Here is a 26,555-nt window from a genome sequence, read left to right on the forward strand (position 1 = left end):
CTTCACCATATCGCATCGGCATCCTATCTTCATCTTTAATCCCCCCCTAACTTATAGGCAACATTCCACAAAACCTCAGAACCATAACTTCCATTGACTTCAAATTTCTAGTCTGGTTCGTACCACGCAACTCCACGATACACCTCAAACTAAGATATTCCGATTTGTTTTTTTTTTTTTCTCAACCTTGTTGAGAGGTTCACTAGTGCTAATAAGATGACGAGACTAATGAAATCCCCTCACACATTCTCCTCCCAACCCAAACACTTATGGTTCTCAACCAACTCTCCCTCTTACTTCATCAAATCAAGGATCTTCAATTCCCTTCTCTGGCTAAACATCTACTCTCACGTCCTCACTTCCAAGTTGGCACCCTAACTTGAAATCATAACTCAAACCATCCCCTACTTCTCTTGCACAACTTTCTTTGAGCAACTTCATAATTCCAACTTTAACTGGTAACTGAACATCCTTAACTGATACTCATACGAACGACACATTTGTTGTTCATAAGTAAGATAGTTCTTTCCACACACCTTTTACCCCTCATAAGTATCACTTGCCATCATCTCGCTGCGCTACTCTGATCACCACAAAAGGTCACTCATTTGTTTACTCTAAATGATGTCCCTTTCATGTCTGTCATTAGTAGTGTAATCAATCATCACCGAGAAACCTTCTTTCAAAACTTCTATGCAACTTGTAAAATCCTTTGGACTCACCTCTTTATGGTCTTAGCGTCTCATTTTCGCAACATTGCATCCACCCTTCCTAACTATGCGTCCTGTTAGGCACTTCATCCTTTGTCAATACTCCTTTCTTGCACATTTTAAAGACTCTGTTCGCACTTGGATACTCGCCGTTAAACCTTGACGACACAGCTAACATGTTTGAGATTGCCTTACTTCCATCATGTTTTCCACTCTATACAACCATAGGTCCGAAAAGTCAATCCTTCCTTATCTAACGTCTTCCCTTGAACAATCTATTCCACCACTACCTTTCCTCTGATGTTCACCAAATCTGCTGTCATCCTTGTGGTCGTACTCAGTATAAGCCACTACTTCTCCGACATCTCCTCCACCTCTGTATTTATTTCAGACTCGCTGTAGAAACCATTCCATTTTGGACTATTGTCTCAAATTTCCTCTTCAGGCACCAATGCAAAGGGGAATTTTATCACACCAAGGTCAAAACTCTGGTACTTGTCCCACAGTACGTCTATAACTCCTTTTCCATTGAGATCCTCTTCGTCTATCATCCACTTTCCTTCGTCAGATGTCTTTGATTCACGTGAAGCTTTGTCCCCACTATATAGCTTGGTCCATACCTCAATCGCCACCATTGAATCATCTCTTTTTAATCCAAGAACACCACCTCGTGGGTTGTCTAGCTCATCAGGATGAGATTGAGAAAACAACTGATTCACCCTTGAGACTACGTCCCAACATTGCATAATTCAGATCGGATTTAAATTCAAATACTTTGATCACCCCGAAGGCACCATACCCTCGAGCGGGTCTTCACTTGGTCACAATTTTGGCAAAACCATCGTCTCGACTTCAGTCCTTTCTTAAAGACAGCCATCACTCCTTTACCATACCGACGACATCAAGGAGTACACGATCCCAAGAAAAATCGGCCCTTAGTCCAAGCATCTCTTCGTAAGGCGCATCTCTGTATGAGATTTATTCGTGCTAACCACTTTAGCATCACCCATCGTAGACACCATGCCAACCACTCAGAACTTCCCTCTTCATTTCCCCATCATTGTGTTATGACATCAGTTGGGTTGTCCTTCCATACGAGAATAACCTTTAAAGGCTTGCCCTTTCTTCTAGTACGTGAAACCTTTCACTTTATACCCAGGGTCAGATGTCCTACTCATGGGAACTACTTCCCCCTTGAAGCATCCCACTCACAAATTTGAAAATACCTATCATTACCTGCTGACTATTAATCCTGGTATGAATCCCTTATGCCATTTCTTCCCTATCCATCAATTGTTCCTTTCCCTACTTAGGAACGTCATCTTTCCTGACTGATCAGTAACCCTTATCCATCTCAGCCTCTCACTAGAGGTTTGCCATCTTTTTGCACTTCCCAGTCTCCTCCCCTCTTACCTTTCTTGTCGCTAAGCAATTCCTCCACTTTTAGCAACCTTAGATTTGCCAATTGTTCCTCTTACACCACTCCAAGAAGTACCAGATGTGACCATATGACTATATGCAATGACACTCCATCTAACACCGTATGCATTTTTCATAATTCGGAACCTCACCATTGTCGGGGTGTAGAATCAGCTTGATTTCCTCAAACGATGTGGCACTTGCATGCACTGATACCCCTTAGTGTTATTACCCTTTTGATTCAACTCCCTTTAGAAAACTTGTAGTATCTTTATTTTGGAAACTCTAGCATATTCTCCAGTTCATTAGCCCAAGACGTTAAATCTCAATCCCCTTATCTCCGTAAACACTAGACACAAAGCACAGAGGCGCAGCAAGACAAACTAGATCATACCCAGCAACAATCTATCACTTACAGACAACGAACCCCTTTTTGTCTGTCGCCCCTATTTCCCCGAACCATCAGAATTAAGAAAGGAAAACAACATTTAATCTAGTCATGAGTGTGCACCCTCATTACTCTATTAAGGCGTTTTCTGTTCCTAAACTTTTGGTTTCACTGACAAACTCGACTAGACATGACTACTTACGCCTACACGGAACGACAAACCCACAACCTCAGGTCATCCTAAGGACGAACTGCTCTGATACCATAAATGTAACATCCCATTTAATTATTAAAGGAAATGTCACGCGATAAAGGTACATCAGCGTAGTCTTAAGGTCCCTAACACAACCCCTACCAAAACTAGGCACACCACGATGTCAACAAAAGCAGGATAACCGTTTACTTAAGAGTTTACAGATCCAGTAACAACGAAATACAGGGGCCATAGTCTTGAAGAAAACACAAAGGAAACTATAGTCCTATCCACACGGACTAGGCAGCGAAATCTCCATCTCTATGCTGACCTCTGGAACCTCGCCCATCTGCTCCCATCAACCAAGTTGATGATCATCGCAAGGAAGAACAGTCACATACAACACAAACATGCAACGAAACGGGTAAGCTAGAGCCAATCAACATATTCAACATGCAATCAAATATATTTTCATCATCTCATCCACATAGCAACCAAACATGTTATGACTCTTCATTCAATACACTACGACTCGACTCGACTCATCCGGATACGTATAACTCGGTCGGATTCAGCGGATGCTTGCACTTGTGTGGATACCTCTGCTCGAACCTGAGCTGCTCGATCCTGAGCTATGTGTTACCAGTGTTACGATGAATCAAAATCTCTCCCACCACAAGGTTAGCCCTTAATGAGTTTCAGGCCTCCTGCTACTCCCACCACAAGAGTCAGTCCGCTCTAAGTGAGACTAACTGACTCCTCGGAGCGTCAGGATGCAACCTTACCTTGAATCCTTACCTAGTTATACAGATGGGGCACCACCATGAACACCCACTAACAGGGGCCATGGAATTACGTCCCGACCACTGAAGCGCGACCCCGGAGGTCTCACCTAGAGACCCCAAGGAAATTACACACTGACACGGACCAACATTCATAAACCGACAATAAAAGAATATTAAATTAAGTTTTTCAATTCCATATCAACCCTTGAAGTTTAATCCTCATATCAATCACATCCCAAATCCATACCTCTGATCATCACTACCCCAATGAGTCTGGGGCCTAGTCTCATATTTATACCATGATCCTTTAGTTTCAAACCGCATACTCATTTCACATACTAAGTCCCCCACCACACTCATCATTCATCATTCATGAATCATGTCACGCACATATAGCAACCCATTAGGCATATATTCATACATCAGTACAGGCAACTTATCATGGCAGTCATACCCAAACAAATCCAAGCACAAGAGAACAAATATGCAACCCAAAACCACGTTGTCTCGCCCAAACCCCTCGCTCAGGCTGAAGGGTCTCGCTCAGGCGAGATAGGCTCGCTCAGGCGAGCCCCCCTTCGCCTAGGCGAGGGCTCAAAGAAGACAAGGGCCTGGGCAACGCGGGATCTCGCTTAAGCGAGATCCCTCTCACTTGGGCGAGTTGCCTGCTCGCTCAAAAATTGAGCGAGCCGCCCGGGCGACTTTTCGCGCAAAAGACTTAGGCGAGCTCCCTGTTTCATCTCGCCTAGGCGAGATGGACTCGCTTGGGCGAGATTAACAGGTCTCGCCACTGTTCTTCGCTGTACCGCCATGTTTTCCGATCGAATAACACATGCAAAGCTATTCTCACGCATCAAAACGAAGGATTAACTCATACAAACAGCAACCAACGCAAACACAGACCGAAACGACTGGAAACCAAGAACTCTAACTTCCCGTACCTGGAAAACCTAGCGGAGACCTCTACTACGTGACCACGAGCACGGCAGCTCCGAGGATGCGCTATAGGACTGCGATGAGAGTAGGACAGGGCCAGACAGGTGGGTTAGCCAGGGCTCTTACAACAGATCACGAAAAAGTTACAAAAAGGGAACTAGCACGAACTCGAGAGTCACTTACATGGAGTAACGGAACTTCCCGGCAATGGAACCCTAGCAGAAGATGGGTGGCGGCTGCAGCTCAAGGCAAGGGCAACTTTTCTGAAAGTGTAGGGTACCCTAGGTTTAGGGCAGACCTAAGGCTTATATACTATGGGCCGGCCTTTAGGCCCAAAACTGTAGGGCAGCCCACTAACTTTTGGGGCAGGAAAAATGGGGCCTTACACATAAAACTTTAAAATTACAAAAAAAATTATATTTGTATATTTTATAATTTTGTAATTTTAAAATTATATGTTTTTATAATTTTATAATTTGTTAATTGTTGTAATTCTATATTTTATAACTTTAAATTTTATAATTTTGTTTTCATAATTTTATAGGTAGATGTTTTATATTTTTGTAATCTTTTTTTTTATTTTTTAATTTTAATTAAATTTAAAAATTATCTTCATTAAATACAATAAATATCTGAAAAAGATCTGGTTATTAGGGTTTCTTGTAACAAAATATTATGTGGTAACATTTATGGAAAGTAACAATACAAGTGGGAACGAAGGTTGACTTGAACCAGAAGTCAAGAGGAAGTTATATCGAATTAAGGATCGAACTAAATTAAGTTAGATTCAAAAATAGAGTTGAGTTCACAGTAAATTAGAAATTAAATTGCCTTATCCAAACAAAAAAATGAAATTTAAAATATTTCAATTATTTCATTCAAACTATTTATTTAAGAAATAAAGAAAATTTAATTGCAATTAATTCAATTACTAAGTATTTTAATTTATTGGAATTGTTAAAATTCATCGTCCAAACACAAGATTAGTAAATAGATCGAAAGACTTTTGTAAGAAATAGGAAAAAATATATGAGAAAAAAAAAGTCACATTAAGTTGTTTATTTTAGAAGAAATTGTATAAAGGTAAAAAAGAAAAATACTCAACTCTACTTTTATTTTAGGGAAAATAAAGGAAAAATAATTGGTGCAAAAATTACATATATTTGTTTACTGGTTATCGCCAAATCTGAACATGGTCGATATTGAAGGCATGTTTATTCATTTTGAACAAATAATAGACAGATAATAGATAACGATTTTCTGTAGTTGAGATATTTCAGATTAAAAATGGTTTGACCATATGTTTCATTCATTGTTCAAGAAATTATTTGCTTACCTAATCTCTCAACGACCAAGATAAATATTACAAAAGAAATAAATACCACAAAATAATATCTAAACTGCCTAAAAAAATATCTATTTTATTAATTAATCATGTATTATTATTATTATTGTTATTTATTTTATTCAATTCAATCTACTATTAATAAAATGGTTAGCAAATAACAGATGAACAGATTACACTGACATTGCTTTAACAAATAAAAGAGTAATATTATTAGACTTTACTGAACATTAAAAAATTACATTACGACTAGCCTCTGTGGTTCTTCCCTAGGTTGGGATTATCACAACCTTGGAGTTCTCAACGCGGACAAAATGTCTTTAAGTACTATACTTTTCTTTCTCTTTATATTTCTACCTTGTTGGATAACGATACTAATGCTTATAACTAGCTAAGTGTTGCAATGCAATGATTGATGATATTCAATATGCAGTGGAAGCTATGGAGGGAAGTACACCATCACTCTCCCCTCAACACTCTGATTTCTCAACTGGGTATCTCGAAGATGCTTTGATTGAATCATGTGAACGTTCCAAACGTAGACGCTTGCTGCCATGTACTACTACTGATGAGCATACCATGACTTTCATAGATGACCTTGAGCAGGTATAGAATTAATTAACCATGTATATACTCTTTGTTTTAGTTTTTCTTTAGATCAGTTTCATTTTCTCTTGTTCTTGGGTTGAGGCTGAATATACATAATGTTTTCTTGACTTCAGAGTTTCTGGAATTTCAACCCCTTATGGCACCAGCCAGTAGAGAACTTCAACTTCTACTGCATGAACCAGATAGAAAGGTTTTGTGGATTTTCAGGTATATGTATGTCATATATTCACTGATTGCCACACGAACTCTTAATGATATGGTCAATTTGGTTCAGAATGCTATAATTCCAAACAAAACACTGAACAATATATATAATGCTGTTACCTTTGTAATTAAGTTATTGAGAGAAGGGGTCCCAGAGAAAAATAAAAAGAATGAAGGAAAAATGTGTTGATGATTGTGCTGTTACTTGTACCCTTTTTCTAATGTGAAATATGTGATGTATTGTAGATGAACTTATAAGCACATCAAGGAGCGAGGAAGCAAACATTCTTCTAGCAGATTCTAAAACACCGGAAGAGACAATATCAGCCTCTGAATCTTTAAACTCATCCTCATCTTCATACAAACAACCCGTGACATGCAAAACCACAGACCCCACAGAAGCCCCAACAGGTACTATATTCTCCTTTTCTCTTCTAACTATTACATAGTTGTTTTTTGGTGTTTTCCTTCTATCAGAATTGGAGTTTTATCTATTTATGAGTAATAAAAGTTTGCTTTAAAAATTAACATATATATGACTGATACAAAACTCCAATTCTAATCCAATAACAGCATGAGAATGATGCACATTTCAGCTGAAAGTGTATCGAATTTTTGTCCTAATATAGATTTGTTTGTATTAAGACATGAACAAGTGGTTATTATGAACAGGAAGTGATGAAATGGGGAACAAAAAGGTGGTAACAAGAGTGGTGTATCCATTTGCAATGGTGAAGCCAGGAGGTAGGGAAGGTGATGTGACATTAAATGACATAAATGAGAGGATCCTAATGCCTCCCACAAGGCCAGTGAGGCATCCAGTTGGGGACTTTGCATGTCGGCCATGCGTGTCCGCAGAGGGTCCAGGCCTTTCAGGGAAAGCAGTGGTGGCCCTTACTAGAATTCACACACAGGGAAGAGGCACAATCACTATTATCAGAACCAAGGGCTAAGAAATATTCACCACTGCTGTGTTATGGCTTGCTTGCTTGGCTAGCACCTATCTAGCTTTTACTTGAAGCAGCTTTTTGAGCCTGATTTGCTTTGTTTTCATCAGTCCTTCTTCCAATTGTAAAGATGGAAAGCGATATCTATGTATGTGCATACACCTTATATCATACTTCAATCTTATGTTAAAGCTGTTCTTCTCAGAGATTCAGGCCAAACCTTACAATTATTTTATTTGAGTCTTGTCCTAGTTGCTACTACCCAATGATAATCATAATAATAATAATAATATGAAAAAGAATATACAAGAAAAGAGGGGAGGAAACAACAAATAATCCCACAGAAGATATCACAATGTTTCAATAGTGACTATGCCATGAAACAGTGTTTCAATAGTGACTATAGTCATGAAACAGTTGCAGTAGTAAAGATAAAGAATCTACGTATCTTGTGAAACTGAGAATGGATGATGATGATATTACCAGTAATCACCACAGGAACATGAGCCATCTTTAAAATGGTGGAATCTATTAATATCTCTAACAATAATTTCCCTTGAGACAATTTTACATACAAATTTGAAAAAGGTGTGGCAGTCAACACAAATTCGTATATTCTTCTTCACCCTTATAGGGGCACCAGGAGGCATAGCAATTAATCCAAAGGCCACGGCAAGTTTCTCACTGTGGTGATATAAGAGCTTCTCCTTTTCACTTCTGTTCACATTATGTATATCAATCTCTACAACGGGACTATATCCAGCCTTACTTAGAAGGTCACCTAACTGATCCAATTTAGCATATATCTCATCACTTCTAGAATGACTTCTGTCTCCAACGATAAAAGTGTATACCTTGTCTTTGATCTCAATCCAACTCATTCCGGGCTCCTTCTTCACCTTGCTGTCTTTCATTAGCTTTCTAACCTTAGCCACATTTTCCCACATCCCCGCAGAGGCATAGATGTTTGCAAGGAGAACGTGGGTACCGGATTTCTCTGGCTCCAGATCATAAAGCATCTCTGCAGCTTTCTGACCGAGTTCTATATTTTTATGGATTCTCGCAGCTCCTAGAAGTGCCCCCCAAACTGAGCCATTGGCCTCAAAAGGAATGGAATTTACAAGCTCCACTGCTTCATTTAATTTCCCAGATCGTCCAAGGAGATCAATCATACAAGCATAATGCTCTTGTGTGGGTTTAATCCCAAACATTTCCTCCATTTTTTCGAAATATTGCCTTCCCTCATATACCAAACCAGCATGATTGCATGCACAAAGAACACTAACTAGAGTAATATGGTTGGGCGGCACACCAACTCTAAGCATTTGATTGAACAACTGAAGAGCCTCTTTGCCATGGCCATGCTGAGCATATCCTCCAATCATTGCAGACCATGAGACTATTCCTCTATTTGGTATCTCAAAAAAGGCACGATCAGCATCCTCTATGCTTCCACACTTTGCATACATATTAACCAGAGAGTTGCTGGCAAAAATATCACACATAAATCCAAACTTGATGGCATGGACATGTAATTGTTTCCCTTGCTCATACGCAGACAACTTTGCACATGCATTTAAGAGAGAACTGCAGATAAATGCATCTGGCTTGATATATGCATCTTGCATTTGTAAATATAGCTTTAAAGCCTCCTCCCCATCCCCGTATTGAGAATATGCTGTTATCATGGATGTGTAAGCCACCAAATCTTCCCAAGTGCGCTCTTCAAATATTTTTGAAGCCTCATCTATATGGTTACATTTTCCATATGTGTCAAGAAGGCTGTTTATAACATAGAAATCTGAATAAATTCCAGATTTGATGGAAATTGAATGAATCTGCTTACACACCTTAATTGCCTGCAAACTAGCCACAGATTTGAGAACTGTTGAAATAGTAGTTTGGTTGAAATCTATATCTTCATTGTACATTTTAGAAAAAAGTGACACAGCTTCTAAGTCATCGCCACATTGTGAGTAGCCAGAGATCAAAGCATTCCATGCAATAACGTCCTTCTTTGGCATGGAATCATAAGCTCTTCTCGCATCATCCATCATTTCACACTTGGAATACATATCTATGAGTCCAACAGAAGCATACAAATCTGAATCAGCAACCCTCTTTATCAAACTAGAATGTAACTGTCTACCCAGTTCCTTGAACGCCATTGCAGCACAAGCCTTTAAAGCACTTGACAATGTAAACATATTGGGAGAAGTTCCTGAGCTATTCATCTCATCCAACATCATTAAAGCCAAATCATTACGATCGTGAAGAACACAACCTGCGATAACTGCATTCCAAGAAACAACATCAGGGTGTGCAATTTCCTGAAAAACAGCAACCGCACCTTCAATCTCCCCTGCTTTAGAATACGTGTCAACTAACGCATTTGCGGAAAACTGATCCAAATCAAGCCCCATCTTCAGCATAAGTCCATGAAGTGTCCTTCCTAGACCACCATCCTGCAAACCCGCACAAACATTCAATATGATGGAAATGCTGAACTCATTAGGCCTTATTCCACTCCTCATCATTTCCTTAAATAAATCTACAGCCTCACCTCTCAGCTCACTTTGCACATAACAAGAGAACAAGGCATTCCATGAAACAACATTTTGTTCCACAATTCCACCAAATAACCTCTTAGAATCATCGAGCAACCCACACTTGGCATACATAACAACCAAAGTGTTACCAACAAAACCATCAGACTCGAACCCTGTGACCACAGCCATCCCATGAACCTTCCTCCCCGTGTTCAAATCTCTCTTCATCGAGCATGCCTTAAGCACACTTGGGAAAGTATACTCATTGCACTTAACACCCAACAAGAACATCTCATTAAACACCAACAGTGCCTCCTCCAAAAACCCATTTTGCACATACCCAGATAGCAATGAAGACCAAGAAACCACATCTGGCTCAGAACTTTCATCAACCAGCTTGCGGGCATACCTAAAACGACAACACTTGGAATAGAGAGTTACCAGGTAGTTTCTGAGACCTGGATGGCGGGAAAATCCAAACTTAATCAAGTGGGCATGGAGTTCCATACCTGAAGTTAGCGACTTTGCAGCAACACATTGTGATAAGAGATTTGAATAGGATACTGGGAGTTTTGGGAGGCTTTGTGAATCTTTTAATATGGCTGCAGGAGACGTGGTTTGCACAGTGGGGGGTTTGAAAGGCATGTAGAGACGTTGAAGAGTACTGTGAAGCATGGTAGTAGCTATCGAACGATTCACGATACAACTGCCCATTCGTTTTTGCTCTTCTCTCATTCGTGCATGCCTCTATGCACCTGTTATATGCCTTCGTGACTTAAGCTCACGGTGGTGCAGCAGTGGTCGTGTGGAGGTGCAGTGGTCTTCTGGTTCTGGTATGTGTAGGTCGAATTGTGCTTCTGAATATGTTCTGAACCTAAAATTTAAAAAATTTAAGCCTATTTAGCAAATGGTAACTTCCTCTAAAATTATTATTAGAATTAAAAGAGAAAAATGAATATGAAAACACTTGGTGCACCCAAGAAGTTATTTTATTTTGATCAAATATTTATGAACTCATATATTTCCTTTTCATTTAACAATCTTCCTAACCTCCCCAAAACGCAATCCCTGACTATATATAATAGTCTTCTCAAAACCCTTACCACTGAATCTATCAGACACGAATCATCAAATAAAAACAAATGTACAAGATAATTCGAAATCTAACAAAAAGAGAAGAAAAAGGAAACATATAAACCAAGCTTCTCACCATATCATCGAATACTAATAATGCTTATACAATGTATCATGAAAAAGCTTACCAAATCTTTATTCAAACTACAACTCTTGCAGAAAACATAGTTATTGAATAGACAAGCATGTTATTTAAACATCTTACTGCTACAAAGAGAAGTCAAAACGTATACAGCTAGCAACAACAAGGATTGTGAACTTACCACATGCGGCCATGTCAAAACATTTTCAACAGTTATTGTCTTTATGAAAGATTCTTCAAATGCACATTGTTTAGCTAATGGTACCATGGCAGACACTGCAACAGAAAGCAGTATTTAAAATCTGATAAGATACATATCTTATTCTACTTTAATCAGTTGTTTGATGAATATAAAGAATATGATTATCTTATTCAACTACTTATTCAATCCTGTTGGGATAGTGAAGTTCTTAGTTTGCAAGGGGAGATGATGGATCAGGAAACAAAATAGGATAGTATGCATGTATAAGATTTACATATATTATAATTTAACATGTACTAATAATAATATATAACTACATTCATCTATGATATAAACAATATGATATATCATTGGTAGGGGCCTTTTGTCTCACCGACACATCAAATAAAAACTAACTTTTCCCCCTTACAAATGCATTATAGGAATCAACATCAAGTCAGTCCACGGAACAATTGTCATGTGAGTTTCTTGCTTTGTTTTTGTCCCTTTAAAGGTTAAAGGAATGAGTAGAATCAACCATAGTTCATTGCAAAGAATATTTGAAAGTGAGTATCCATGGAGCTCCAATGATTACAAAACCCACAAACCCAAAAGCAGAGTATTATTGCGTACACTGTCCTCTACCCACTTTTTACACCAAACTAACCTTTTATTTTTCTTTTTGGGCCATTCTATGCTCAGCCCACAATACAAGTCTGAGAGAGAAAACAATGTTGATAGCCAATCCTTGTATACCGCTGAGGTTTTCCAAATTAAACTACATCTAGCTCAGAACTCCAAAAATTTTGCTCTGACACCGAAATTAAAGCTCCTTGAATCAAGAATCCAACGCAAAAAGAAACAACTCAATTGAAGATCTGTGAAAAAAGTTATGAGCAAAATAGTCAGTAAAAGTCAAAGGTACCAAACTGCAATTTTTCAAAAGCAAACCTCAACTTTTAAACTACTTTCATTTCATGTCCTACTTTTCCTAGAAATTACAAAACTGTGTTAAAATGAAAGATTAAAAACAAAAACAATACCCAATAGATACATTTAGTGCATAAAAGAAGGAACAAATCAAGATCTATCACAACTGCACACTTAGACTTTTGCACTCTTAGACAAAATAAAAGAAAGCTTAGGAAAGAAAAACTAAAAGAAGACAACAAATGAAAACAAGAAAACAAAAACAAGGATGCAGAACAAGATAACATTTGTTGATTTAAAACAAAACAAACTAGTGCACTAACCAATAGAGTCAAGCTTTGAAGCAGCTATGTCTACCGTCAATCTAAAAATCCCACTAAATACAGAAAGAAACCCAAAACGCTCATAGTAGAAGGAGGACTCATATATGTAGACTTCCAGAAGTGCCCAATATTGTTGCACAATCAAACTAAAAAAAGGAGAAAACTCAGAAAAATAAACTTTGCATATCTGCCATTTAACATATAATATGATGCAAGGTTGGTGCACTAAAACTTGTTTGTTCTTGTCTCATTCCTATTCACAAAGATTATACCAAACTTTCAAGGTCTTTGGAAAACAAAACTCTACCTTTAGGACGCTGAGGTTGGGTTCAAGGTTTTGAAACACAAATAAGGAAACTATTCTTTCTCTAACAAACTCTATGCTTCTACAATACCAACTACAACAATAAAAAAAGGAGAAAGGAGAACAAAAGTTTGAACAAGGGTTTTCAGGAGCATTCAACTTTTGGCATACATCTTATTTCTTGTCTGTACTTCCATTGGATATAAAAAGCAGTCGCTCACTAGAATTGATAAATTTCATGGGCCGATGGCTTGGCCACTGTGCACTGGGAAATGAGTGTAAATTGGGTGTACATATCTTCGGTTGGCTCAACCTATCATTATCAAACTTAAAATACAGGGAGCACACAGGAAAAGAGATTTGAACAAATAGAGATAAGGCACCAAATCCCATCTAAGTGAGAAAAAACACCACATTCAAAATATTGAAAGTTGAACCCTTTTGTACTAGCACATGAGAAGTGTGATTCAACAATACGGAAAGAAAATTTATTAGTCATGAAATTAGTTGTGTCTTGACTCAACCCACAACTTACAAACAGGATAAGTTAAGCAGTTTATATATTTCTGTTCTATCAAATTGCTGGCAGTTATATCCAAAAGTGTTATTTAATTTGCATAAAAGGTTAACAATATTGGTATAGTGAACAAATTATTTTCAAATAATGGTTGCCGGATTTTGAGAAGGAAAAACGAATAAAGCAAAAGCAATGGGATTGTCCGCAGGTATGGAAAAGAATAATGTATACCTCATCTACCAATAATCTCCACAAGAGCAAAACCCATCCTTGAAATGATGAAATCGATATCGATCTCTCATTATAAGCTCCCTTGAGGTGACCAAAGACAACAACTTTATTACCAAGTGACAATCGTTGCACACACGAAGATTCTTCATTACATGTATAGGCATCCAAGATGGTAAACTAAGCAACCCAAAAGCAAAAGCAAGCTTTTCACTATGGTACTTTTTACTCCTATGAGTGGAAGAGACAACACTAACATATTTTCCAGTATCTTCTACTTTCTTCATCATCTCATCCAGTTTTATATAAACCTCCTTTATCTGTGGATGATTGGAGTCATCTACAGTGAACACATGTACCCCATTATCAACCTCAATCCAGCTACAACCTGGACTCTTTCTAATTCCTTTCACTTTCATCAACTTTCTCATATCAGCAACATTTTCTAACTCCCCTGTCTCAGCATATATATTTGCTAGAAGGACATAACCTCCAGAATCTTCAACATTTAATTCCATCAACTGCTTCACGGCAGTTTCAGCTAGTCTTGAATTGTGATGGATTCGGCATGCTCCTAGTAGAGCACTCCAAACAGTGGCATTTGGCTTAAAAGGCATCCCATCTATTAAATTCTTGGCCTGGTCTAGTAACCCTGCTCGACCAAGCAGATCTACCATACAAGCAAAGTGCTCATTTCTTGGAGAAATGCCAAACTCTTGAGTCATGGAATCGTAATAATGTTTCCCTTCAGCTACAAGCCCTATGTGGCTGCACCCAGATAAAACAGCAACGTAGCTTATATGGTCAGGTTTGCACCCTGTTCTTAACATAACCTCAAATGTTTCAATTACTTTTTGGCCTATACCATTTTGTGCAAATGCTGCCATCATGGCATTCCAGGAAATCAGGCTTTTCACATGTATTGAGTCAAAAACTTTTTGTGCTTCTTTGATTTGCCCACATCTTGAATACATAGTGATAATACTATTTGCAACAGAAACATCTGAACTGAGCCCAAACTTCATGGCATGACATATGACTTGTGTCCCAAGTTTTACTATTGCCAAGTCGGCACATGCCCGGATAGAGGTTGCAAAAGTGACCCAATCTGGTTTGACTGCTTTGCTTCTCATCAAAACATATAATTTCATCCCTTCTTCCGTGAACCCATGTTGGACATACGTGCTTAACATGGAATTCCAAGTTATGACGTTTCGCTCAGTCATAGTGTCAAAACATTGGCGTGCCATGTCAATGTCTCCGTCTTGAGAAAATACATTGATCATTGTCGTCCATGATATGATATCCCTAAGTGGCATCAATCTAAATGCAAGACGAGCTTTCTCAGCATCACCACACTTTGCATACATTCTAATGATTGCATTCCCTACTGGAACAGAGGACTCCATCCCACTTTTGATGGAATATCCATGAATTAGTTTTCCAGGGGCAGCATACTTCTGACCCGAACAAACCCCAAGTATTGTGGCCAGAGTGAAATCATCCAACACCACAAAATCCAATCTCATTTGGTTAAACAAAGTGAAAGCATCTTCTCCAAGTCCAAACTGTGCCACCCCAGCAATCAAACAAGTCCAAGAAACTTGATTACGTTCACCTACACGGTCAAAAACACGCCTCGCAAGTTCTAAGCATCCACACTTGGCATACATGTCAATGAGACCATTTCCCAAATATAAATCCAGGCTATGTTCCATTCGAAGAATCCGAGCATGCAAATGGGCACCCCATTCTAGACTAGAAATGTTGGCACATGCACTGAGTACACTACCATAAGTCATGAAATTGGGCTTAAAACCCAGACTGCACATCTCCATAAACATACTAAGACAACGGACTGCAAGGCCGTGTTGAGAGAACATAGATATCAGCATGTTCCATGAAACGTTGTCATGTTCAGGCATTTGGTTGAATGTTCGGAGAGCTTCAACGGGTCCATATAATTGAGAATATCCATAAATCATACTGTTCCAACAAAATAAGCTCGGGCTTTCAATGTCAAGGAAAACAACCTCAGCCAAACGAATTGCTCTACATTTAATATACATATCAACAAGAGCGTTTTGAATGCAAGTGTGGGCTTCCAAATGTAACTTGAGGAGATGGGCGTGCAACTGAAGAGCCAACTGAGTGGAGGCAAGGCAAGCACAAGCCTTCATTGTACAAGTATAGGAAAAGGGGTCACAGTTTTGAATTTCATGATCAGAATCTCGAAGCATTGAGATATAGGTTTTGATGCTATGAGCAGGGAGGCCATTCTGACAGTAACCAGATATCATTGTGGTCCAAGAAACAGAGTCTCTCATTCTTGTAGGCATTTCATCGAACAATTTCTCTGCTTCGTGCATCCGATCAGAATGAACGAGTGCATGGAGCATGGTGTTCCATGTAAAGGTGTTGCGGTGACTGGTTTGGCGAAAAACGCAAAAAGCATCCTCGAGCATGGCACAATTGGAGTACATGTGCAATAGATTGTTGAGTAAGAAAAGGGAAGCGTCCAAGCCGGAGCGTATGAGTTGGGCATGAAGTTTTCGAGCAATGGGTGGGGATTTGAGGGAAGTCCCACACAGCTTGAAAGCATCGTAAAACTTCTGAGATAGTTGCATGTAAGACATTTGCTTTACTTGTTGCACCGCACTCTTGAGGCACTACCATGATTTATATAATTGACCACCACTTTCATATCTCGTCTTCACTAATCAAATTCAAATCTCATTTATTTTCCCATAATATTTTCGAGAAATGTTTAACGTACACTTGTACGTGATATACCGTTGGTATACACCTGCATGTGCATTTTAAAAATAAAATGAATTAGTTTGAGTGACATGGCATTGTGTGTTAAATTGAAATTTTAGTATAAAAATGTGTTGTCAGTGTTGTCCTTGAATGTGCTACATGAAAAACATATTTTGATTCCAGGAATCAATTACGCTATAGGAAAGGTATTAGCACCCTACAACACCCACCCTAAGGCAGTCCCTTTAATTAGATATAAAAAATGACGTGGTTTTCAAGATGCTTAATTTTCTCCAAAAACAAAAACAATAAGGAAATAATATATAAAATAAACAAATTTTTCTTTTATTTTAAAGGGCCCGACAAGGATAATTCCTCACTCCTACGTATCTCTATGCGTCATAAAGAATCAGGGTTACGTAGTTCTTTTTAAAACTTTTTGTGAAAATATGTCAGCAGAAGCTAGGCTTGAACAAAGAGAGGGCCAGTGTAAACTGGGCTTAAATGGATGAGTGTTTGATATTTTTTAATTTTTGAAAATTTTATATTTTTTAGGATTTTTAATAAAATGAAAGGTACCGAGTACTAGGAAGATGCAGACAATCACACAAGTACTCAAACTTTTATTATGGCGATGCTAGATAGCATACGATCATACAAACATTCCAAAAACATATCGTTAAAAAATATTTGGATAAAATAATTGGATACCAAATGATGCGATCGACCATACAGGTATTGAAAAACATTTATCAGGAATGTAGATGACAGACGGTCATACAAACATTTCAAGAATGTATCGTTAAAAATATTTGGATAAAATAATTGGATACTAGAGGATGCAATCGACCATACAAGTATCGAAAAACATTTATCGGGAATGTAGATGACAAACGGTCACACAAACATTCCAAGAATGTATCGTTAAAAATATTTGGATAAAATAATTGGACACTAGATGATGTGATCGAACATAAAGGTATCAAAAAACATTTATCAGGGAGGGATGTAGATGACAGACAATCATACAAACATCCCAAAAACTTATCTTTGAAAAATATTTGGATAACAAAATTGGATACCAGACGATGCGTACGATCATATAAGTATCCAACTTTATTGTAATCATCAAATCTTATCAAGATTGAAAATGATATATACTACATTTTAATCAAACAGAATGCCAACACAAAAGAAATTCCTCAATAGTGCAATCCATTACTCTATACAAGCATCAATCTTAATATCAAACAATAACAATATAAAATTTGATCACCGAACCAGACTCCTTGCATCAAATCAGTAAATGAATATCTTGTTATTACGCGACAAGTCTTAGAGTAATCAAATCTTGACTATACAACATTCAAAATAAAAACCCTCATATCAACATTTATATTTACACTACACTATGATCAAAGCAAATAAATTTCCCAAATTTTGAGACCAACAATTGGGTTCCGATTGGAATTTATTCTACTATCACGAAACACTCCCAAACAAATCAAAATAGGATATTATATATCCCAACAGAATACCACACATTAAGAATAAAGCACTCCCACATTATATGAATCAATAGTCTCTAAATTAAGCATTGCAATATCAACCCCAAAGGCCGTTCAAATACACAACCTTAAACAAATTAGAACCCCAATAATCAAACCTCGACAATTAACAATTAATTAATAATACTCAATCGTTCAAACCAATGACATAAACTCCTCCACAATTGGTTTCACATTGACGCTTTGCTACCATTTCACCAACAATGAAACCGAAAGGTGCAAACATCCATCAAGCAGAAAATAAAAGAAGTTTTCCAACTCCAACATTCTAAATCAGCGCATATATCCACATCCCTTTAATTCACCACACAGTTTGCAAGAAATCAAATATCTTCCAGCGCAAAACATAATCAATTCAATCATTTAACACAGTCAATACCCATGCCATAGTAACAGACCATTCATAATAAGCAAAATCGTAATAAACAATTCCATAAGCTGCTGCCACTGACTTAAGTAAATATCAAAACTTAAAACAACCCAAAATGAAGGAAATGAGCACGCTCCAAGAAAACTAAACACAGAAAATTCAACTGCTTGAAGAATATTCAATTACTGGATCAAGCCCGATGCTAACAAACCAAAACAAAAACAGAGTGCTCTACCATTATATTATATTAATCCAAACATTTCATAACTTCATCCACGGATTTTTCTAAAGCAACCATCAATCAATGGAATGAAATCACGGGAACAATACTCTTAAACTTAAAAGAAATTAAGCCACTCATCAACATTAAATTAGTACTGATGAAACCTAGCATTTCGTTGCAAACAATTTGAAACACAGTAGGAACTAATATTTAGAGAATCTCTCTAACCGAACAACAAAACCACAAAAACAACCAAAGACAGTGCGTCTCCCGAATCAACACCACACTTTCGATTACAAAAAAAAAAACTGAAAATCTCGAGCAAATGCAATTAGCAGAATCAGAAAACAAAACAAAACTCAAGTAGTTCTAACCAGGTATGGAAACAAGAAGACAGTGGCCAAGGACGAGTGTTGGAAGAAGAAATTTCGAACCCTAGCTGCGGCAATGACGAACTCCTTGAATCGCTAACGAGAGAGGATAATCTTCTCTCCTTTTCTTTTTTTAGAGAAGAGAGCCTTTTTAGGGTTCTCCCGTGAGTTTTTTCTCTCTTTCTCGTGGGCCTGGGCCCCTTTTTTTGTGTGCAGAATTGTGTGTGTTAATTAGTGTGTGACGGAGTGTGGCGTGTGTGTGTTTTAATTAGGTGAGTGTGTTTTATATCAAATTTAACTCTCATTTTCTGCTGCTGTTCAAAAGGTTCAGAACTAACTATTATACATTATAGCCAATAAAGGAACTATTCACACCTCAGAGATTGGCTATACATACTTAGGTAGAGTATCAGCAGAAGAAGGATGAAGTACACCTGATTACTAATGCATTAGCATGGGAAGAAGTGGAGTGAATTTGTTGATACCAAGGACTAGACCACTGCTTTGAGTTGAGAAGCTTTACGTGAATTCGTTTTAGGCATTGGTGGGGACCATTGAGTATTGGGGAATTAATACCCTTTATGAATACTCATAATATATCAATACCCTTTATAACATTATGCTCATGTTGGAAGTGGTGGTAAAACCCAACCATATAATAAATTAATTTGACGCGTCCTTGAAAGGTAGGGCATTCTGTAGATTCGAGAACTTGAATTTGTCGATTCTGTCTACGTGATCACACATTTTTTCAATAACTGAAGGCCTTAAAGGTCAAAAGAAACGACAAGTTGGGGTTTTGGAGGAAGCCAAAACTGATTTGAATACAATGCTATAAAATGATGAAGATAATGAGACTAAGTTGGCTGGGTGCGTGCAAACTGGGAGCTTGAATAATGTTTACATAGCCACTAGAAACTTTAGTTCTTTAAGAGGAACTTTAGCAGCATCATTTTTCTATTATTATAATCATGTTGATTCACCTATCTCTTTGAACCGAGTCCCTGTCTTATTAATATTCAGTATGGATTAGACTTGGTGGAAAATAAAGTAACATGATCGACAAATCTATATATGTTCGGAATATATAAAGGAATTCAAATATGAAATTAAGGAAGCATTCCGTAAGAATCTAAGTCATTTTGTGCATTATAACAAGAAGATGCTTGTTCTGTTTCTGGATAGTATTTAATCTATGCATTTTGAAACATGACCTTTAATCGAGTATGCTTCTAAATTTTGTACCACAATAACCATCTTGACCTTGTCTATCTGTTCCACGCTTCTAATTTTCCCTCTGTTGGTCCTCCTCTATAATCAATGTTTTTCAAAACTGGACTTCCTCTCTATCTATTTCTCCTATATCAGGGTTATCGAGAAATCGCGATTCAACACCATATTACGTTCCCACATCCTCGAACCTAATCAACTTTGCACGCAGAATCGTTTTTTAGTGCGACAAAATCGCTCACGAGTTTAGAGTCGATTCAGCGAGCTCGGTTGGACAGTAGAAAAAAAGAAGAAGAAAAAAACGACACTGGATTTGTTTGTTACTAGGTATAGATTTATGCAGAACGCACCTGGTGAACAATTTTGTGGTTCAATGGTTCTTTTTCTGTCCGTTTTGGGTGTTGGTGTTGCTTCTCCTATCCCTCGAACAGACCTGTGGTGTCTTTCTCAGCCACATTCACACTTCACTTCTCCCTGCGAACTCACTGCATAGTACTGCTTTGGGTAATTAAGGTTTTAGTGGTTTCTCTATTCCTCTGGCTATTAGCTATGGGCTATTGCTTCTTACACTCACAATTACTAAATCTACCTACATTATTACTAGTAAAAGACTTAAACACTTTTTCTCATAAATACTATTATTAGCATATTTTATAACGTATTTTTTTTCCAACACTTCTTTCGTCATTATCTATTTTTCTGTGAATCTTGGTATTTTTCATTTAACTAATAAATTCCGTTATAATTTTTTTTATTCAAAGTGAAAATATTTTAATTAAAATGACTCATTTTAATAATGTAAGTATTAGAAAAAAATAAATTGGATTGAAAAATATAGTTAACTAGGAAAATCATGTTAAAGCACGTGGTTGAAGGAAGGAATTAAAGAAAAGGAAGTGGAGGAGAATGGGAGTGTCGAAAATGAAATACTTAACTGTTCATATCTATAATTAACCATATTTATTTTGTTAAGAGGAGTTCTAAAATATTGTTTTTTAGTTATTTAACATATTTATTTTAGGCTTAAAAATATTTTTGGTCCCTCGAGTTTCAACAAAATCTGGAATTAGTCTCTCGTCAAAAATTTTGACCAATTTAGTCTTTCATCTTTAAAAATATGTGAATTTAGTCATTTTAACCAAATCTTGTTAAGTTTATAAGTGCATTTCATGATAGTATTTGAATTATTTATACCGTTTGACACATTTTTGCTTCAATGTTAACTCAAATATTATCATAAAATGTTTTTAAAATGTCAAATAAATTTAATAAAATTTGGTAAGAATGACTAATTCCATACATTTCTAAAGATAAAAAACTAAATTGGTATAAAGTTTCAAAGAGGGACTAATTCTAAAATTCACTGCAACTTGAGGGACAAAAAATGTAAGGCCCAGTTTTTTGGGGCGTTACAAAAAACATATTTAACTATTTATTTTATTTAATTTATTTTGTAGTCATGTGTACATAAAAGTTCTTATACTTTTTTATCTATTTATTTTATTTTTAAATTATTTTTTTTAAATATAAAAATATATTTCTACACTAATTTTTTTGCTTTTATTTTTTATCTTTTTATAATTTATTTTAATTAATCATTCAATAAATTATTAAAGAATGATGTTTAAAGTACTAAATTTTTTATAGTATTTTTTTCATTTTTCATTTTATTTTATATTATATTTTTTTCATTTTTCATTTTATCTTGTTATAATTTGTATTTAATTGCTCATTTAATAAATTATTAAAAAATATTTATTTATAGTATTTAGTATTTATAGTGTTTTTTATTTTAATTTTTTTTTTTTATAAATTTTTATTACTTTGTCATTTAATAAAATAAAATATAAAAAATTATTTTGATTTATTTTCTTTGTAATAAGATTCTTTTATAAAATGTATATATTTATTAGTATTTATATTGTCATATAAAAAAATGTCATGAAATAATTTTGTGTTACACAAAATTGACAACAAAACGATTCATTATCTTTTTTTACATTAAATTGTAATATAAATAGAATATTTTTGGTTTAATTATGTCTTTGGTCCCCATTTTGGAGTCAAAATCTCAAAATGGTACCCAAATTTTTAAAAGTCTCAAAATGGTCCCTTTTTTTGTTGCAACGTCTCACGTTTGCCCTTCCCGTTAAGTCAAGGTTGACGCTGTTAGAGGGAGTGTCACGTGTCAGTTCCTCAATTTTTTGAATTTTTTTTATTAATTTTTTTTGAATTTTTTTATTTTGAATTTTTTTTGAATTTTTTTAAAAAAATCAAAAAAATTGCCACGTGTCAAGCTGTCATCGTGCCACGTGGCAGTGACAGTGACACGTGTCAGTATTACGCCACGTGTCATTTTGTTAGTCTCAATTTGGTCCCTTTATTTTAATTTGTCTCAATTTAGTCCCAATTTTTGTAAAATGAGCAATTTTGTCTCCCTTCAAATTGAAACAAAATTTAATTTTATATAAATGTTATACAAATATTTTTATTAAATTTGATATTTTTATTCAAATTGATATTTTTATTATATATTTTTAACATAGCTAAGTTTAGTTAAAATTATGTTTCACATTCAACTTTACTTAAAATTGTTTTCAAATTTTAAATTTATATGTGTTTTATTGTAACATGAACTAGGTAATTTATGATTTTTTTTTTCTATTAACATTATTTTCTATTAACAACTTTTAAACCATTTTAAATAAAGTTCAATGTAAAATATTAATTAAATGAACTTAATTTGGTTAAAAATTTTTACTTGAAATATCAATTTTGATGGAAATATTTGTGTACATTTATACAGAAATTAAATTTGATTTCAATTTGGAGAGGGACAAAATTGCTGAATTTTTACAAAAATTGAGACTAAATTGAGATAAATTAAAATAAAGGGATCAAATTGAGACTAACAAAATGACACGTGGCGTAATACTGACACGTGTCACTATCACTGCCATGTGGCACCATGACAGCTTGACACGTGACAATTTTTTGATTTTTTTAAAAAAATTCAAAAAAAATTAAAAATAAAAAAAAATTAATAAAAAAATTCAAAAAATCGAGGAACTAACACGTGGCACTCCCTCTAACGGCGTCAACCTTGACTTAACAGGAAGGGTAAACCTGAAACGTTTCAACAAAAAAGGGGACCATTTTGAGACTTTTAAAAATTTGGGTACCATTTTGAAATTTTGACTCCCAAATGGGGACCAAAAGCATAATTAAACCAATAGTTTTTATACCTTAATGATGAATTATAATTACAATATCTAACGTCCTATTTAATAAATAAACTTAATTACATGAAACATGATATAGAATATTATGTAAAGACCACACAGTGAAGTATATCTGTATCCACCGCTATAGTCAGGGGCGGATGTTCATTGGAGCAAGAAGGGGCCATGGCCCTCCCAAATTTTGAATTTTTTAATTATATATATATATAATATTAAAATTTTATTGAATTTTTTAAATCATAGGTAATATATTTTAGGAATCGATGAAAATTAAATAGTGTATTTAATGTTAATAGATAATAAAGAATAAAAATATTTAGGTTTAATTTCTCGTTTGGGTTTTGTTTTTGTCAAAAAATTGACAATAGGATTATATTAATCACATCAACAAAGCAAATTATTCATATTAAGAGTTTCAATTTTAATGAAACAATCATCTACCCGTTTAAGGAAATTTAAGTAAAAGACCAAATTGCATTAGTTTTTCAAAAATTTGGGACCAAATAAAGACTAAAAAGATTGGAGGACTAACTTAATAGTTTTAAACAGAAACATAAATCAAAAAAGTACTTAAACCAAATATTTATTAATATAATTTTTATTTTCCTTCATATTTTCTTTTTAGTTTTTTCACAAATTGTAATAATATTTCATCTCATACATTTTCCTTTTGTATTTTAAGAAAAAAAAGTTAGACACAAAATTATTTTTGCTTTTATTTCTCATCTATCCTTTTCCTTTCTTGTTTCATGTCTCACTTGATAATGAAAACATTATTTTTTATCTCATTAGCTTTTTGTTTATCTATTTTTTATGAATATAAAAAAAATGTATCATGTATTTTTTTCATAATTGACTTTTAATTGTGACTTAACTATAATATATTTTTCTTTTAATAATTATGTGCCTCAATTTTTTATTAAATTATGACAAATTTTTTTTAATATTATGTACAAAAAATATACATTGATAAAGAATAAAAGAATAAATTCATTATTACAAAGTGATAAAAAAGGAAATTATTGATGAAAACAAGATAGATTATACTTCTTCACATATTTGAAAACATTATAATCAAATTGTTTAGTAGAGAAACAATTTTTTAAAACATTATACTAATGACAAAATATAATGATCTCAAAATTATATTATTTTGGCCCCTTCAACATTTTTGGTCAAGATCCGCCATTGGTTACGGTCATCCAAAAGTAAACTTAGAAAAGGTATCTAAAGCACACCAAGATGTTATGAACAGAAATAAGAACAAAAGTTTGATAATTATCCAATAATACATGCTCATAGAGCAAGATAGTACATAGGCCATAGTGCCTTAAAGAAATACTCGGAACAAGGGAATCCAAACCCAAGATTAGCTACATTGCGAAGTTTCCATCACCATGATGACCACTGGAGGTTCCCACATATGCTCACATCAATAAATTGATGATCACCGCAAAAAGAAAAAACCACACACAAAACACACAAGCAAACAAAAAGGTTAAGTCAGAGTAAAAAGGTTTTATCATATAATTAAGCATGCAAGGTAAAAGTCAAGAATACATGAATCAACCAAACATGTGATAACAAACAAGCAAGACTCTAAGACTCAATTATCCGGATATATATAGTCAGTCGGATTCACTAGATGCTTGCACTTGTGGTGGCCTTTATTGCTCTGCAGAGCCATTGCCAATGGGTTACACCTACCACGCATAAGGTTAGCCTTCAAACATTTAAGGCCATTATCCTGCCAAAGACTAGGGCCTCCTACTACTCTCACTACTTGAGTCAGTACGCTCTACGTGAGATTAACTAACTTTTTAGAGCTTCAGAATGCAATCCTTACTTGAATCCTTACTCAATTATATACTGAGGCACCTCACGAAATCTTAGTGAGAGGTTCGTGGAATTACGTCCATTACTTGAGGCACCACCATGAGCTCTCACCAAGAGGGTCATGAAATTATGTCCATTACATGAGGCATCACCATGAGCTCTCACCAAAAGGGTCATGGAATTACATCCATTACATGAGGCACCACCATGAGCTCTCACCAAGAGGATCATGGAATTACGTCCATTACACAAGGCACCACCATGAATTTTACCAAAAGGGTCATGGAATGACGTCCATTACATGAGGCACCACCATGAACTTTGTGCTTTTCTTATTTGTCTTGCTCAAAGTTTTTATCTCAATCATCTCCTTCCATTAGAGTTTAACTTTCTTATTTTTTTAGTGCTTTAATTGATTGTCCCTAGGTTCTTAAGTTTTGTCTTAGTTGTATCCTTCCTTGTTTTCGTTTGGGGTGTTGTCTGGATCTCTTGAAAGGTGCTTGATAAGGTTTCTCTTTGATTGAAAGATATTTCACTATCCTTGGGAAATGCATGAGTGTGGCCTTGCTTTGGGGTGGGAGAGTGACCTTTAAACACTTAGGAAAGTGTTTGTGTGACCAGCCTTGGTCTCGGGTGTTACTGGAATTCACATCCCATTTAATTTCGCTCTTGCTTTGATCTTGGGTTAGGCAACCCTGCACCATTGGAATGTGGTTGCTCTCGGGTTTAGCCTCCCCACACGCATCTAACTTTCAATTTTTGTGTTGTTTTTGGTTTGTTTTATAGGTCAATGGATCTAAGTCAAGTTTTGGAAGATGTCTGCGAAGAAGAAGAGGAGTTAGAGTCTCCATACTACCCTCCTATTGTCACACTTGTGGCTACTCAAACTACTATAGGAGATCTTGGTTCATTTTTGCAATAAATGGAAATCAACCGTAGAGAAGATAGTATCAATAGTGAGAGGGCTCTTCAAGCTCACATGCAATACATGGAACAACAACAAATCAACATGCAACAAGTGCAGCAACAACAAATCAACATACAACAACAATTGCAACAACAACTCCAAAGAATTGAAGTGGGAAGAGGACGAAGAAGATCCCCATCCGAGGAGTCCCATGATAATTAAGGAAGGACAAGAAGACCCAATGATGGTGGTGATATGAGACGC

At 35.8% G+C, this 26,555-nt stretch overlaps 2 protein-coding genes across 6 annotated transcripts; one reads left to right on the forward strand and one right to left on the reverse strand.

The window, feature by feature from the left end:
* Positions 1-6,025: 6,025 nt before the first annotated feature.
* On the forward strand, positions 6,026-7,742 carry LOC114175305 (protein XRI1-like). Its single transcript, XM_028060087.1, has 5 exons — positions 6,026-6,100; positions 6,210-6,382; positions 6,499-6,592; positions 6,836-7,000; positions 7,262-7,742. The coding sequence occupies exons 1-5, from the start codon at positions 6,091-6,093 to the stop codon at positions 7,540-7,542; spliced, it is 723 nt and encodes a 240-aa protein (XP_027915888.1). The 5' UTR covers positions 6,026-6,090; the 3' UTR covers positions 7,543-7,742.
* A 127-nt stretch (positions 7,743-7,869) lies between these two features.
* On the reverse strand, positions 7,870-20,804 carry LOC114175303 (pentatricopeptide repeat-containing protein At5g04780, mitochondrial-like). Of its 5 annotated transcripts, XR_003602813.1 has the most exons (6): positions 20,657-20,804; positions 13,788-16,590; positions 12,150-12,360; positions 11,483-11,577; positions 10,595-10,959; positions 10,379-10,508 (listed from the first exon to the last, which is right to left on the reverse strand). XR_003602813.1 is itself a non-coding variant. In XM_028060086.1 (5 exons), exons 4-5 carry the CDS (start codon positions 10,621-10,623, stop codon positions 8,016-8,018), a joined length of 2,508 nt encoding a protein of 835 aa, XP_027915887.1. In that variant the 5' UTR covers positions 10,624-10,959; positions 11,483-11,577; positions 12,150-12,360; positions 20,657-20,804; the 3' UTR covers positions 7,870-8,015. The 5 variants fall into 5 exon arrangements, 3 of the variants coding, with proteins under 3 accessions (XP_027915887.1, XP_027915885.1, XP_027915886.1); XM_028060086.1 differs by lacking the exon at positions 13,788-16,590 and having other exon boundaries at positions 7,870-10,494; XM_028060084.1 differs by lacking the exon at positions 13,788-16,590 and having other exon boundaries at positions 7,870-10,959.
* Between the last annotated feature and the right edge of the window lie 5,751 nt (positions 20,805-26,555).

This window comes from Vigna unguiculata, chromosome 3, assembly GCF_004118075.2.
Source record: "Vigna unguiculata cultivar IT97K-499-35 chromosome 3, ASM411807v1, whole genome shotgun sequence".
Taxonomy (NCBI): Eukaryota; Viridiplantae; Streptophyta; class Magnoliopsida; order Fabales; family Fabaceae; genus Vigna; species Vigna unguiculata.